We start from the raw sequence: 16,146 nt of genomic DNA, 5'->3' as shown, positions 1-16,146 counted from the left end.
AAAACGTCTCAACCTGCTGCTCCTCCTCAAGGAGAGGAGGAGGAAGAACGATCTGCTTGACTTTCTTATTATCAGCCTGTTAGACAGTAGTTGTGAATAAATTAAATGAAATACTTTTGGTGTACAGCGTGTTAATACCATCCCAGCTCTGATGGCTGGGTTCTCCTCCCTGGGCCCCACAGGTTGCGTCCTTCTGTTGGAACCTGTTTGGAACATGCTGGTGGTGATGGCAGCTCTGTAAGAGGCCGTCTCTTCCAGGAATAGACTGAGAGGCCATCTGGCCACTGAGATCTGTCACTCTAACGCTACCTGTCTGCGTGCAGAGGGCTGTGTGGCCGTTTCTATCGCCCACAGCACGGTGAGTCTGATGATGTAACGCAAAAAATGACAAACGTCCATGTGGGGGCGCTGTTGGCCTACATTTGTGAGCTCAACGGCTCAGACAACATCCCAACTTAACACAGACCTGCCTCACTGCACACAGACAGCCTCTCTGTTCACGCACCCACTGTGTCCGCTGCTTATCTTCAAAAAAAAAAAATCCTAGGGATTGTTTTGTGTTCCAGTAAAGCCTACATCGGACGTATCCAGCCTCCCCCCTCCTCCTCACCTTTGACCCTATTCCTCATCGTTGGTGTCTGAGGGCCTTTTGTAGATCTGAAGGTCAACCTGGTCATTATTTACCACCTTTGTGGTCTTGATCGTCATTGTGACTTTAATTTGACATTATGGCATGATGGATCAGAGTCCGTCTCCCTGTTCGAAGGCCAAGCCTGCGATGTTGACATCGCTAACAATTACAACATGTGAATCGGCCAAAGGGTCTACGCCAATATGGATCTACTGGTTGGAAGACTTCAGGCTAGTGTTGAAATCCAATGTATAAGAGGATATCAGATTGTTTTGTAATAAATAAATGAAGGCCTATGTTGTTATATTGTAATGTAAAATATATTTAGGTGGTTAGGAAAGCAGAAAGCCTCTATGTTTTGAAATAACTTTTGTATTGAGGCTACTTTTAGTAGGCCTACGTTGTGTACATTGCCTCTAGACTCAACTTTAAATTATTTTTTATTATTTATATTTTATTATTTTTTAAAGCTTAATCGAGGAGCAGTGCGGAGGCGTTGAACAGCAAACAGAAGTTAAGTCGCGAAATAATCCCCTTGCGGAAGCGCTGCTGAGCATCAGTAAGGCGATCACCTGTCTTCTGCCTCGACCAATAGAGGAGACCGGGGCTGTTTTCAACCAATCAGCATCGAGCAGCACCAAGTCCAACCCGGAAATGTTATTCTCTATTGCATCGTCTCGTCGATCCTGTGCACTCGGAGCCGCTCCTCCGGTTAACTGGGTGATCTTTAGTTAACCCTCCGCTCCTCAGTCCGTGGTATTCAGTGAACTAATCGGTCCTCCGTCCGTGTTGTTTAGTGAACTCATCGTTCTTCAGTCTGCGTTGAGCAGCATGAGTAACATGCTGGCGGACGGTCTGGAGGCGCTGCGCGCTGCCGAGGCGCCCCTGCTCGTGCTCGGCGCGCTGACGGCCGCCTGGCTCGCGGTGCGCGCGGTGGGGTGTCTGCTGGCCGGACTGCGGGTCTGGGTCCTGGGGAACGGGCGGCTGGTGTCCCCGGGGAGCCTCGGGCAGTGGGCAGGTGAGGCGTGTCTGGGTGCTAGGGAACGGGCGGCTGGTGTCCCCGGGCGGTGGGCAGGTCGTTATCCGCCCTCCGTGGTGACGGTAGGGGAGGAGGCGGCTGGTCAGCGCTCTGACCCGTCGGTGGTCCGTCTGTCATCCAGATCAGGGGACACACGAACACACACAGGCCCACCGTAGAGTCTGCACTACGGTGGACTAGTAGTGGAGAGGCTGGTGGGGGAGTAGAGGAGAGGCTGGTGGGGGAGAGGCTAGTGGGGGAGAGGCTAGTGGGGGAGAGGCTAGTAGAGGAGAGGCTAGTAGAGGAGAGGCTAGTGGGGGAGAGGCTAGTGGGGGAGAGGCTAGTGGGGGAGAGGCTAGTGGGGGAGAGGTTAGTGGGGGAGAGGCTGGGGGGAGAGAGGCTAGTAGAGGAGAGGCTGGGGGGGGAGAGGCTAGTAGAGGAGAGGCTAGTGGGGGAGAGGCGGGGGGGGGAGGCTAGTGGGGGAGAGGCTGGGGGGGGGAGGCTAGTGGGGGAGAGGCTAGTAGAGGAGAGGCTGGTGGGGGAGAGGCTGGGGGGGGGGGAGGCTAGTGGGGGAGAGGCTGGGGGGGGAGAGGCTAGCTCCACTAGCAGCTAGCAGCTAGCAGCTAGCTGTGGAACCAGATAGATCTGAAGGCAGCTGGCACACCCCGGCCTTGAGTTACCGCGTTGACTATATGACAATATGTGGTTCTACAAGTCCCACCTGTAGACTTCTACTTCTACAAGTCCAACTCGTAGAATCGCATTCTTATTTATATTACACCAACATTCTCCTCTCTAAATATCACACAATATTCACATTGGTTTGTCCTTTGAATGAGCTAGAGTGTAACATATTATATCTCACCTGTTTGCATAAGAACTATAAGACTTTTGGATGATATCAAGACATCATATTTTTTGGGGCAAGACCAAAACATTCTCTCTCTTGTTGGCTCCCTCGCTCTCTCTCTCCTGAGTGAATGGCTTGATTATGCAACTACGGTACAGCCACTAAGTCATTCATTCATTTGCGGTCACAACTGTGTGTGAGAGAGACACACACACACAGGATTGTGTGAGAGAGAGACACACACACGGGATTGTGTGAGAGAGAGACACACACAGGATTGTGTGACACATACAAACGTGTGTGTGTGTGTGTCTCACCCTAGCAGGAGTGTGTTCTTGTTGGTAGTCCGTGAGTGAGGGAGACATGGCTGCTCTGTCTGGCTGCTGTCCTCATCCTCATCCTGTCTGGTTCTTGTGTTCTAGTGGTGACCGGAGCCACGGACGGGATCGGGAAGGCCTACGCAGAGGAGGTAAGGCTCCTGAGGGACGACTGAGGGTGACTGGGTGAGATCAGTGTGCTCATCCTCTCCTGGTGCCCCCTGTCTCGCCCCTCACCTGTCTCTCCCCCTCTCTCCTCCCCCCTCACCTGTCTCCCCCCCTCACCTGTCTCCCCCTCTCCTCCCCCCTCACCTGTCTCTCCCCCTCCCGCCCCTCTCCTCCTCCCCCTCTCACCTGTCTCTTACCCCTCTCCTCCTCCCCCCTCAACTGTCTCTCTCCCCCCTCTTTTCCTCCCCCCTCACCTATCTCTCCCCCTCTTCCCCCTCTCCTCCTCCCTCCGCACCTGTCTCTCCCTCTCTCCCCCCTCTCCTCCTCCCCCCTCACCTGTCTCTCCCTCTCTTCCCCCTCTCCTCCCCCCTCACCTGTCTCTCCCCCCCTCACCTGTCTCTCCCCCCTCACCTGTCTCTCCCCCCTCTCCTCCTCCCCCCTCACCTGTCTCTCCTCCCCCCTCAGCTGGCCCGCAGAGGGTTCAACATCGTGCTGATCAGCCGATCCCAGGAGAAGCTGGACGACGTTTCCAAGGCCATAGGTGTGTGTGTGTGTGTGTGTGTGTGTGTGTTCACTTGAGTGTTGTACTTTATTAGTGTAAACATGCCTTCCTTCCTTCTCCTCAGAGAGTAAGTGTGGGGTGCAAACCAAAACCATCGCAGCTGACTTCAGTACCAGAGACATCTACCCCAAGATCGAAGAGGGACTGGCTGGCCTGGAGATAGGGGTACTGGGTGAGGCTTGACCTTTTTTTAAGTGTGTGTGTGTGTGTCTGTGTGTGTGATAAATAAAGAAACGCAGGATGTAAACTTTTATTTGTGATGCATCTGACCACATTCAGTCGGTAAGGTGATCATATCTAATTGGAGCTCTGCTGCCCTCCTAAGGCTGATGATAGTATTTCAGCCCACTGTGTATTCTGGTTTTATAGAAGTTTTGTGCAGCATTGAGTCCTGGAATACGACTGATTGAGGATTGTTGTGCACTCTGTTCTTCTGTCCTCAGTGAACAACGTGGGCGTCTCCTACGGGTACCCCGAGTTCTTCCTGAGCATCCCCAACCTGGACAGCGTACGTCTACACAGATAGCACTCCGTGTTCAACGTCAGAATGGGCCCATGATGTGGATGACCAAAGCACATGCACAATCAACCGGAAATATAGTCGCTGTGCTTTAGAGTAGACTTTAATGTTTGAAGAAAATGCTGAGGCACACTTTTAGCAATGTAAAGGGCATGTTACCATGCAGGGAAGATATTTCATTCGTATTTAATAATATATACATATATATATATATATATATGCTCGCAACCTGCACTTTACACATTGTCAAAGTGTGCCTCAGCATTTCCTTCAAGGCACGGGTCAGCGCTGTAAAGTTTAAGAGCTCTGCTCTGAAAGTGATCATTAAGACGTCCTGTTAATGTCTGCTGTAATCCCCTCCCCCCCTCCCCCCCTCCCCCCTCCTTCCCTCCTCTCCTCCGGGGGGAGACTCGGTCTCCTTTCATCACGGTCTCCTTGGGACTCCATTGAGTTCCCTGTTTCTCGTTTTGGGTTTATTGAGCCCTGTTTACATTTGACTCCATCAGTAGAGCTGATGGATAACAGAGTAGCTCTGGTTGGGGTTGCTGTGGTTCAGCGTGTGCTCTTTGTTCCTCTTCCTCTTCAGTTCATCAACACCCTGATCAACGTCAACATCACCTCCGTGTGCCAGGTACGACCCCCCCCCTCTTTGTCCCTCAGTCTCTCATGAGCCCTCGCCCCTAACCCCTCTTCCCTCTCTTCCCTCCCTCACGGCGGCTCCAGATGACTAGCCTGGTCCTTCCCAGGATGGTCCAGAGGTATGTGTTTATCCTAGACGTCTCCATCACGTCGCTAACGGGGCCGTGGGCTTAGAGGCCGCCCTTCCTGCAGTGGAACGTATCGGTGTACCTCTGTGTCCTCAGGAAGAAGGGCGCCATCCTGAACATCTCGTCTGCCAGCGCCCTGGCCCCCATCCCGCTGCTCACCGTCTACTCTGCTAGCAAGGTGGGCGACCGGACGGAGGACGTCCAAACAGATTGATATATATATTTTATTGAATATTTTTTAATTATTATGCATTAACAAAGTACCAAACTCTCGGAGGGAAGGAAAACATACTTCCACCAGGTACAAAGAATACAGATAAATAATGCATCGGTAATACTGTTCACAACAATAGTCGTGCCATGAAGCTTTTTGAATGGAATTGAAACGGCTGCATCAGGTGGTCGTCGTCCCCCCCCCCCCCCCTCGACCACCTTGACTAAGACATCTTCTGGGGTAACACTGGTGACGCATGCGTCCTTTTGGCAGAGCTGCTAATTACCTCCCATGTCTTCTCTTCCTTCTGAAGTGTCTCTTGATTGGGAAGAGAAGGTACAAGTGTACTTGTAACTCTAGTCCATAAAATCTCCTCTGAAATGAAGCACCCAACGTCAAACTGCGTGTTCCAATGTGTTATTGCTGATATTAGTGCCTTAAGTGATGTCACTTCCTGTGTGTGATGGATGACATCAGCGTGGCCTAGATGGAGCGTTCTCCTCAGAGGCTCTGAACAGAGAACAGCTTCTACTGCGTTGTGTAATTAAAACGCCCTCATGGTTAGTCTCAACCTGCTGCTCCTCCTCAAGGAGGAGGGGGAGGAGGAGGAGGGGGAAAAGGAGGGGGAGGAGGGGGAGGAAAAGGAGGGGGAGGAGGGAGAGGAGGCGGAGGAGGAGTAAAGGGTTCTCCTCATGGTGGAGGAGGAGGAGGAGGAGGAGTAAATGGTTCCTCCTGTCTGTTTGGTGTGTGGCTGAGCGATGTAGAAGGTCCTTAACGTACGGTGTCTCCTATCTCCTGTCTCCTCAGGCCTTCGTGGATTTCTTCTCGCGGGGTTTGGAGGCCGAGTACAAGAGCCAGGGGATCATCATCCAGGTGAGTCCACGGGCGGTCTGGGGGGGGTCTGAGGAAGACCCCTGGACCCCCCAGGCTGAGGAGGTTCAATGACCTGCTTCACACCGTTAAGGCCGGCGCCCATCAGCTGGACTCTAGTTGACATTCTACTGATCAAGCTCTTAGTCAGTAGAAAGGTTGTGGTTTGAATGAATTCAAACCCCCCCTCACCTCAGTCAGTCACTAACCCTTAACGCTCTGACTCCTCCCCCTCAGAGCCTCACTGTCTGACTCCTCCCCCTCAGAGCGTTACTGTCTGACTCCTCCCCTCAGAGCCCTACTGACTGACTCCTCCCCTCAGAGCCTTAATGACTGACTCCTCCCCCTCAGAGCCTTACTGTCTGACTCCTCCCCCTCAGAGCGTAACTCTCTGACTCCTCCCCCTCAGAGCCTTACTGACTTGACTCCTCCCCCTCAGAGCCTTACTGTCTGACTCCTCCCCTCAGAGCCTCACTGACTGACTCCTCCCCTCAGAGCGTTACTGTCTGACTCCTCCCCCTCAGAGCGTTACTGTCTGACTCCTCCCCCTCAGAGCCTTACTGTCTGACTCCTCCCCTCAGAGCGTTACTGTCTGACTCCTCCCCCTCAGAGCGTTACTGTCTGACTCCTCCCCCTCAGAGCGTTACTGTCTGACTCCTCTCCCTCAGAGCCTTACTGTCTGACTCCTCCCCCTCAGAGCCTTACTGTCTGACTCCTCCCCTCAGAGCGTTACTGTCTGACTCCTCCCCCTCAGAGCGTTACTGTCTGACTCCTCCCCCTCAGAGCCTTACTGTCTGACTCCTCCCCCTCAGAGCCTTACTGTCTGACTCCTCCCCTCAGAGCGTTACTGTCTGACTCCTCCCCCTCAGAGCGTTACTGTCTGACTCCTCCCCCTCAGAGCGTTACTGTCTGACTCCTCCCCCTCAGAGCGTTACTGTCTGACTCCTCCCCTCAGAGCCTTACTGTCTGACTCCTCCCCTCAGAGCGTGCTGCCGTCCTTCGTGGCGACCAAGCTCAGTAAGATCCGCCGCGCCACGCTGGACAAGCCGACGCCCCAGCGCTACGTGGCGGCAGCGCTGGGAACGGTGGGGCTGCAGAGCCAGACCAGCGGCTACTTCCCCCACGCCGTCCTCGTGAGTCCTGCTTCTTATCAATACAGTGATATAGAACTCTCCCTTATCAATACAGTGATATAGAACTCTCCCTTATCAATACAGTGATATAGAACTCTCCCTTATCAATACAGTGATATAGAACTCTCCCTTATCAATACAGTGATATAGAACTCTCCCTTATCAATACAGTGATATAGAACTCTCCCTTATCAATACAGTGATATAGAACTCTCCCTTATCAATACAGTGATATAGAACTCTCCCTTATCAATACAGTGATATAGAACTCTCCCTTATCAATACAGTGATATAGAACTCTCCCTTATCAATACAGTGATATAGAACTCTCCCTTATCAATACAGTGATATAGAACTCTCCCTTATCAATACAGTGATATAGAACTCTCCCTTATCAATACAGTGATATAGAACTCTCCCTTATCAATACAGTGATATAGAACTCTCCCTTATCAATACAGTGATATAGAACTCTCCCTTATCAATATAATGATATAGAACTCTCCCTTATCAATACAGTGATATAGAACTCTCCCTTATCAATACAGTGATATAGCACTCTCCCTTCTTATCAATACAATAACGTTATCATCCCAATCTGCTCTGTCATGTTTTATCAATAAAGATAATCCTGAGTGTGTTTACAACGTCCCCCGTTTGGAGGTGACTGAGTGGCAACACCGCCATCTTTAAGTGAAGGCCCTTTAAGTGAAGGCGCTTTAAATGAAGGCGCTTTAAGTGAAGGCGCTTTAAGCGCCGCCCTTTAAGTGAAGGCGCTTTAAATGAAGGCGCTTTAAATGAAGGCGCTTTAAGTGAAGGCGCTTTAAGTGAAGGCGCTTTAAGTGCCACCCTTTAAGTGCCGCCCTTTAAGTGAAGGCGCTTTAAATGAAGGCGCTTTAAGTGAAGGCGCTTTAAGTGAAGGCGCTTTAAGTGCCACCCTTTAAGCGCCGCCCTTTAAATGAAGGCGCTTTAAGTGAAGGCGCTTTAAGTGAAGGCGCTTTAAGTGCCACCCTTTAAGCGCCGCCCTTTAAGTGAAGGCGCTTTAAATGAAGGCGCTTTAAGTGAAGGCGCTTTAAGTGCCACCCTTTAAGTGCCGCCCTTTAAGTGAAGGCGCTTTAAATGAAGGCGCTTTAAGTGAAGGCGCTTTAAGCGCCGCCCTTTAAGTGAAGGCGCTTTAAGTGAAGGCGCTTTAAGCGCCACCCTTTAAATTAAGGCACTTTAAATGAAGGCGCTTTAAGTGCCACCCTTTAAGCGCCACCCTTTAAGCGCCACCCTTTAAGTGAAGGCGCTTTAAGCGCCACCCTTTAAGTGAAGGCGCTTTAAGCGCCACCCTTTAAGCGCCACCCTTTAAGCGCCACCCTTTAAGTGAAGGCGCTTTAAGCGCCACCCTTTAAGTGAAGGCGCTTTAAGCGCCACCCTTTAAGCGCCACCCTTTAAGTGAAGGCGCTTTAAGCGCCGCCCTTTAAGCGCCACCCTTTAAGCGCCACCCTTTAAGTGAAGGCGCTCTAAGCGCCGCCCTTTAAGCGCTGCTCCAGGGAGCAGCAGCTGACGCCGCCCCTCCTCCCCAGGGCTGGCTCACCACGGTGCTCCTACCCGCCAAGCTGGTCACCTCCTACATGATGGGGATGCTGGTGTCCCAGCGCGCCCACTACCTCAAGAAGCAGAAGCAGGGCTAGAGCCACCAGGAGGAGGAGGGGAGGGACCAGGAGGAGGAGGGACCAGGAGGAGGAGGAGGAGAGGAGGAGGGACCAGGAGGAGGGACCAGGAGGAGGAGGGACCAGCGACCAACAGTGATATGACCAGGAGGGCATGCTTTCCTCTACGGCCCTCAGCCTGCGACCACGTGTACGGTGTCGTCCATTTTGTACTGGAACTACTTTATTAACTAGTTTCGGCCCCTGCTCTAAATCGGATGATGGAGCATCTTTATGAAATAAAACCAAATTGTTCGAGTTAAAGCGTTCCTGAATCAGGGAATAACAAGTTTAAAACGACCAGGCGGAGGCCAATAAAAATATATATTTCATTGGCTACTATTTTATTCATTCCACTTTCTCCTAGTTTTATCCAAGGTTCACAACCGTCCAGTGAGTTGTGACCAATGGATATTAAAATAAAACGGACTGCCTTTTACCACGTATGGACTTCAGAATGGATTGACGTGATACTGCCAGGTATTAAGTGTGATACGATGCCCCATGTTGAATACTCTTCAATAGTCTGAATGTCACTGTGTGCTATCCTATACAATACCACTAACCTTTTCACGACAAGAGATAAACGGTAAAGTCAATAATGGGAGATTATTATTGAAGCAGAATAGATAAAGGGTGTTTAAGTTTTATAATGCTTCGGCCTGTTCTGTAAACCATTCCTGCATGTGTTCATTCTGGTTCTAGATAACCAGAGCTATTCATCTGCTGATGCTATTGGACACAAAGCTGGTGTTCAGCTAGGATAAGGTCAGTTAAGTTAAGGCTGAGGGGTGGGCGATAGTAAGCAGTCTTAGCTTCTGCCCACTCCTTCTATCTGTGATTACCAAAACGTCCGAATTATTAATCCAACCCAAATCAATTTGGGGGTTAGGGTAATTTATGTTTTTGATATTGTCAAATTGTTTGAGGTATTAATGTGCTCTTTATTTGAAAAACGTAACATCTTTTGATCATATAGGTTTGGAGTGTTATCACATTTAGCCTTACTGTAAGGACTTATCTCTAGAATATAACTCATTAATAAATCCTCATTTTTAATACATATATGTATATCTGGCCTCTCATTCTTGACACAAGCCCTCTCTTTACACCGGCTCATTTGCATGCTACGCTAAAACAACAGTCAGCTACTTACAGGTTTGGTCGCTTCTGGTATGTTGACTCCAAGTTACCCACTGGACTATGAAGTTCTATATTCTACCTATTCAATACAACTGAGTGACCAAGCAGACCTCCTGTTATCGGGGATCCTCTCAAAGAAGGGGATTGGGAAAAAATAAAGGAGGAGAGATTTCTGAGGAATGATCAGCGTGTTAATACCATCCCGGCTCTGATGGCTGGGTTCTCCTCCCTGGGCCCCACAGGTTGCGTCCTTCTGTTGGAACCTGTTTGGAACATGCTGGTGGTGATGGCAGCTCTAAGACGCCATCTCTTCCAGGAATAGACTGAGAGGCCATCTGGCCACTGAGATCTGTCACTCTTACGCTACCTGTCTGCGTGCAGAGGGCTGTGTGGCTGCTTCTATCGCCCACAGCACAGTGAGTCAAGACTCTGTACCCCACCGTCTGAATCTGGTGGAGGTAAGACTGTACCCCACCGTCTGAATCTGGTGGAGGTAAGACTGTACCCCACCGTCTGAATCTGGTGGAGGTAAGACTGTACCCCACCGTCTGAATCTGGTGGAGGTAAGACTGTACCCCACCGTCTGAATCTGGTGGAGGTAAGACTGTACCCCACCGTCTGAATCTGGTGGAGGTAAGACTGTACCCCACCGTCTGAATCTGGTGGAGGTAAGACTCATACCTCTGCTGTGTCCTCGTTTCATTTGAACTACTTACAATTCAAATAAAATAATAATCCTACTCCAGTTCCCATGCCAACGCCTCCTGGATGATTCCAGTGCGGAAGCTTCCGGATGGCTGTCGTCGCCGGAGTGGGGCAGGGGGGGGGGGGGGGGATACAAAACCGGGGGCGCAGTGTGGTATAAATACGGGTGGTGTGGAGTCTGCAGCGCTCAGTGACACCATCACTGGTGTCACTGAGCAGAAGAGCCGGTTCAGTTGAAGACACCAAACGCGGTCGGTCCGTCACCGGACCGCGCTCTCAGGAACCACGGGATTCACTTCAGGAACCTTCAAGTTCTTATGACTTCTTCCTCCTGAAATGATAGTTCTACCTAATCAGGCAAACGGTGGATCAGCCTTTAATCTTCTTCTTTACGTGTCTCTTCAACAAGTCCATCTGCTCTCACATCAACGGACCGATCCACTCCTCCTGACGGCCGCCGCTCCACGCTGCAGACCCTGAAGCTCTGATCCTCCTCTTCCTCTTCCTCTTCCTCCTCCCCTCTGATCCTCCTCCTCCCCCTCCTCTTCCTCCTCCCTCTCCTCTTCCTCCCCCTCCTCTTCCTCCTCCCCCTCCTCTTCCTCCTCCCCCTCCTCCGCCTCCTCTCCTCTTCCTCCTCCCCTCTGATCCTCCTCCCCCTCCTCCCTCTCCTCCCCCTCCCCCTCCTCTTCCTCCTCCCCCTCCTCTTCCTCCTCCCTCTCCTCCCCCTCCCCCTCCTCTTCCTCCTCCCTCTCCTCCCCCACTCCCCCTCCTCCGCCTCCTCTCCTCCTCCTCCCCTCTGATCCTCCTCCTCCTCCCCTCTGATCCTCCTCCTCCTCCCCTCTGATCCTCCTCCTCCTCCTCCTCCCTTCTGATCCTCCTCCTCCTCCTCACAGTGACTGGGAGACTTGGATCAGATGGAGACCCCTGGATCACTGAACTCCGTGGGGGGGGGGCCCTGATGTACCGACAGGAAATGCTTCAGCAGACTTCCTTTATAATGTTTTACACAAACATGAATCGTTGTTTTCCTCCTCAGATTGAAGGAGGCCGCTTCATTCTGTTGGTTCTAGTGTCGAGTCGTTGGTTCTTAAGATGACCAAACCTGTAGCGGTGAATTAAACAACGTCTATGAATGCATATGATGGTCTGAATGGCTCTGCTCCCAGCGGGGACTGATGTCCTCCTCTGAGCTGAGAGACGTCCGTCTGGTTCTCAGCAGACGACTGGAGGGATGTGGGCTTGACAAACGTCCATGTGGGGGCGCTGTCGTCCCAGACAACAGCCCAGCTGAACACGGACCTGCCTCAGCGCACACCGACAGCCTCTCTGTGCACGCCCCCACCGTGTGTCTGCTTCTTATCTTCACAAGCATGAAGTCATTTTTCTAGAGATTGTTTTTGAAGTCAGAAGTCTGCCTCCCTCTGCTCCAGTAAAGCCTTCATCAGACGTCTCCATCACCCCCCCCCTCCTCATCTTAAGGCTGCACAATAATCATCTGACCCGATTCCTCATCGCTAGTGTCTGAGGACGTGTGTGTGTGCGTGTATATATATATATATATATATATGTGTGTATATATATATATATATATATATATATATATATATGTGTATATATATATATATATATATATATGTGTATATATATGTATATATATGTATATATATGTATATATATATATATATATATGTATATATATATCTATATATATATATATATATCTATATATGTATATATATATATATGTATATGTATATATGTATATGTATATGTATATATATATAGAGAGAGAGCAGGGGTCAACCTGTTTACTAAACACCACCGTTGTGGTCGTGGTCGCGCCCGTAGCTCTGAGGTCACGGGATAAAATTACAACTAAATACAACTGTCTGACAGATGAGTGTTGCTTAATCCATTTGAGACGCGTTCCTTTGTGTGCGTACGAGGGTGAAGGCCATATGGTCGGAGCCCATATGGATTTGAATACGGTTACTACACGTTGGATGACTTCAGGCCAGTGTGGGGAATCTGATGGTTTGTAATAAATAAGTTATTGGCATATTGCAAAATTATAATGTGCATATATTAAGGTGGTTAGGACAGCAGAAAGCCTATGTTTTGAAATCACATTTTCTCTGTTGACTGTAAACTAGTTCCCTGCCTCTGAATGACCATGTGTGTAGCACATGGTGTCAAGCAGCCGATGCAAAGGTCAATCGCTTATTTCACGATTTGCAATTTATTCAACTAAAAGCATTTTGGTCTTTATGCTGTTTCAGAGCCAAGGGACTCTGCAGTCGCTGGCACCTTGGTGACATTAAACTCAGATAAAAAACAGTTCATAAAAGGTAGATGGCATCGGCGCACACACACACACACACACATACCCCCTTAAGTTGCTGAAAGTAGCTTTATGAATAAACCTTATGCATCTGAAATCCTGTTTGACAGGCGAAATGTACACTACAAATTCTAATTGAACTGCAAACTACTCATTTAACAGTAAGAGAATCGAACCATGACAAAGGTTTAGAATCAGGATACCACGAAGCAACCGAATGAGGAAGGTTCCTCACCGCTAGGACGGTTCCTCACCGCTAGGACGGTTCCTCACCGTCAGGAAGGTTCCTCACCGTCAGGAAAGTTCCTCACCGTCAGGAAGGTTCCTCACTGTCGGGAAGGTTCCTCACCGTCAGGAAGGTTCCTCACTGTCTGGAAGGTTCCTCACCGTCAGGAAGGTTCCTCACAGTCAGGAAGGTTCCTCACCATCAGGAAGGTTCCTCACCGTCAGGAAGGTTCCTCACAGTCAGGAAGGTTCCTCACCGCTAGGAAGGTTTGTAACGGTGAGGAACCTTCCTAAGTGTTAGGAACCTTCATAACGGTGAGGAACCTTCCTAAGAGTTAGGAACTTTCATAACGGTGAGGAACCTTCCTAAGTGTTAGGAAGGTTCCTAACACTTAGGAAGGTTCCTAGATGCAAGTTCGCATCTAGACTCAACTTTGAAAATGGTTTTAAGTCAATTTAAAAAGTATCTAATATGGTCTCCAACTCCCTTGGGGGTCCAACGGCCCCCCGCAGAGAGGAGGACGTCTCCTCCTCTCCTCCTCTCCTCTCCTCTCCTCCTCTCCTCCTCTCCTCCTCTCCTCTCCTCCCATTCCAGAACCAGACTGATGGAATCGCTCTTGCTTTATTGATTCAGATTCCAAATCATGTTTCTTCTTTTCCAATCGTCTTGACCACAATAATCCAAACTATGAGGCCTTAACATAGAAATAAACAATTTACAAAGTCCCCAAATTAGTTTCTTCGATTTCCCAGTGAAGAGGCGAACACACAGCTGTAGAGGACTCAGTTTATTTTTAGAATAGATTTCAGAACTGATGTGATGGAATTGATAAGCGTCTCTTTGGAGTCAAATCCCCATCACTGCTACATCAGCAGGTCCAAGCGGCCGGGGCTGGTTTGGGCTGTTGGCTCACACCCCCCCCCCCCCTGATATATTCTAATCAGGCCCTACAGCTTCAGGTTGTTGTTCCTGGAGGTCGGCCGGCTGTAGAACGGAGTCGGACAGAGAGAACGGAGGCGCAGAGGGAACTAAGGAGCACCAACGAGCAGAATGTCCGATCCCCAATCACCCTAAGGGCGAGCTCACTGAGCCCCCCCACACACATCAGAGGACCCGCCTTCCCCTCTGCGCTGGAGATCTCTGCCTTAACCCTGGTGTGTGAGTTCCCCTCATTCAGGTGTGGCACACTATTAAGAGGTTATTCGTATAATTTATTACTCATAATTCTGAGGCTCAGCCATATTGGCAGGAACATTCAGGAATAAATTGAGTGTGAAGACGGACGTGTGATGTAGTGTGGGCCCCAACCTTCAGCTGGCTGCTGGCCCTTCCTGCCGGCACAAGGACAGCGTCGGAGCAGATCCACCGTTAAGGTTGACCCAGCCGAGTCAATGATGGAGCTTCTCTCTGGGACTCGTCCGCCTCAGAGAGGCAGCTCTCTGAACGCCCATAAGACAAGTCTCTGGTTCAGAGCACAACACTTCATTTCATAACAAACAAAAATTATTTCCATTGTTTCAAATATATTAACTTGAAATTATGAAAATATTTTTAGTTCCTCCTTCTTTCTTCTTATTTATTTTGCCAATTGGGTTCCTTAAAGAACATTATATTTAGTGAACCATACAGTTTAACCCAGTTTTAGTTTTTCCTTTTTTATTTTTTGCATACCATGGCCAAAAGCGACACAAAAAAAAAAAATTGCAGGATTACATTTTTGCCAGAAAACATTTTCATTGGCTATGTTCCCTTTCATTTAATTATTTGATCATTTTCTAATGCAGAATTTTCCTACACTTAAATTCACATAAACAAACAAAGGACCTACAGTAAACATTTAAGAGGCAGTACGATTGACATTTCAGTAATGGAGCCATAACCCTCAACAGAACGGAGGCTGAGCTGGGTGTGACTGCACTTTTGTTTGTGTAACGTCATGCTGTTGAGCATCATGCATGTTCAGCTGCTGGTCCTTCATTGAATCACAGCTCTTATGTGTTACACTTGGCAAGGAGCTACATCCCTGTTTACATCTCCTTCTCATTACATACATTATGGTATGTCCATGGTCTGGGCATCAATACTCAGGAGGTGTATATCGTCTGGATCGACCTTTACGTGGTGAATCCTGCCGACCTATGCTACGCTTTGCTCTGTGTTGTGCTAGCTTCAGCTGACCTTAATGTGTCAAGTCTCTCTCATAGCATAAATATAGAAAACAACATTTCTACATGTAAATTCAGTCCTCGCCAAATTAATACGGACGTTTCATCTGCGCGTTCCTCTGGGCGAGTGTGGCAATTCAAGATAGCGCCAGAAATGTTGAAAGCATTCATAGCAGATTTTCTGCACGTATGCTTGTAATGGGAGACACTTCTATTATTTATAAAAATGAGTTAAACACCACTGTACATATGATACCTAGTCATTTATTAATCAAAGACATATTGTAGGTACCAGTGTGAGAATTCAATTTAATATATATGTGTGTGTTTTTTTTCTTGGCATTGTTGAGCGCACAAGCAAACACAATCATCCCCTCTTTGGATTCATTTCTTTTTGCCTTTCCCTCCTCTCCTCCATTCCTCCGTTCCCGCCTGAGAGATAAGATGGATATCTTTATGTTTATCGTTGAACTAGGAAATACAAAAGCAGCAGCCTTTGTTCCGGTAATACCAAACGTCTTGTGGAAGAGGCCGAGGTTCTTATAGATGGCCTCGCCTCGCAGCCAGATGCATTCTCCTTAATTATGGAAACAAACGGAAGAAGCAGAGGTTAGAAAGGCCGCACTGGGCTTTGGATATGATTAGGTTTTTATCTTGACTGGGAATAGAGAGGAGAATGGAGAGGACAGGCGTGGTCATCTACATGCTAATCAAATGGCTTGAAATTCATAGCCTCCTTGTGTGCTAAATGCTTATTACTCCGGCTCCGCGGCGCAGCCTGCCGATTGGATTGCAGATCCAGGGATTACAATCGCTGCATCC

General features: G+C 49.2%; 1 protein-coding gene across 1 annotated transcript; it reads left to right on the top strand.

Annotated features, from left to right (window-relative positions):
* Window positions 1–1,280: 1,280 nt before the first annotated feature.
* On the top strand, window positions 1,281–9,805 carry hsd17b12b (hydroxysteroid (17-beta) dehydrogenase 12b). The gene is made up of 11 exons (XM_060071292.1): window positions 1,281–1,649; window positions 2,922–2,968; window positions 3,450–3,525; window positions 3,611–3,718; window positions 3,990–4,054; window positions 4,653–4,697; window positions 4,790–4,824; window positions 4,930–5,011; window positions 5,855–5,920; window positions 6,901–7,050; window positions 8,619–9,805. Exons 1-11 carry the CDS (start codon window positions 1,463–1,465, stop codon window positions 8,724–8,726), a joined length of 969 nt encoding a protein of 322 aa, XP_059927275.1. The 5' UTR covers window positions 1,281–1,462; the 3' UTR covers window positions 8,727–9,805.
* Window positions 9,806–16,146: the final 6,341 nt, after the last annotated feature.

Source organism: Gadus macrocephalus, chromosome 14 (genome assembly GCF_031168955.1).
Source record: "Gadus macrocephalus chromosome 14, ASM3116895v1".
NCBI classification, from domain to species: Eukaryota; Metazoa; Chordata; class Actinopteri; order Gadiformes; family Gadidae; genus Gadus; species Gadus macrocephalus.
The sequence above is the reverse complement of the archived record's forward strand: the minus strand, read 5'-3'. Positions and strand labels throughout refer to the sequence as shown.

Coding starts and splice junctions, on each gene's coding strand:
- hsd17b12b (XM_060071292.1), top strand. CDS start 1,463: ATGAGTAACATGCTGGCGGACGGTCTGGAGGCGCTGCGCGCTGCCGAG. Junction 4,055..4,652: donor GCATCCCCAACCTGGACAGC/GTACGTCTACAC, acceptor CTTCCTCTTCAG/TTCATCAACACCCTGATCAA. Junction 4,825..4,929: donor CTTCCCAGGATGGTCCAGAG/GTATGTGTTTAT, acceptor CTGTGTCCTCAG/GAAGAAGGGCGCCATCCTGA.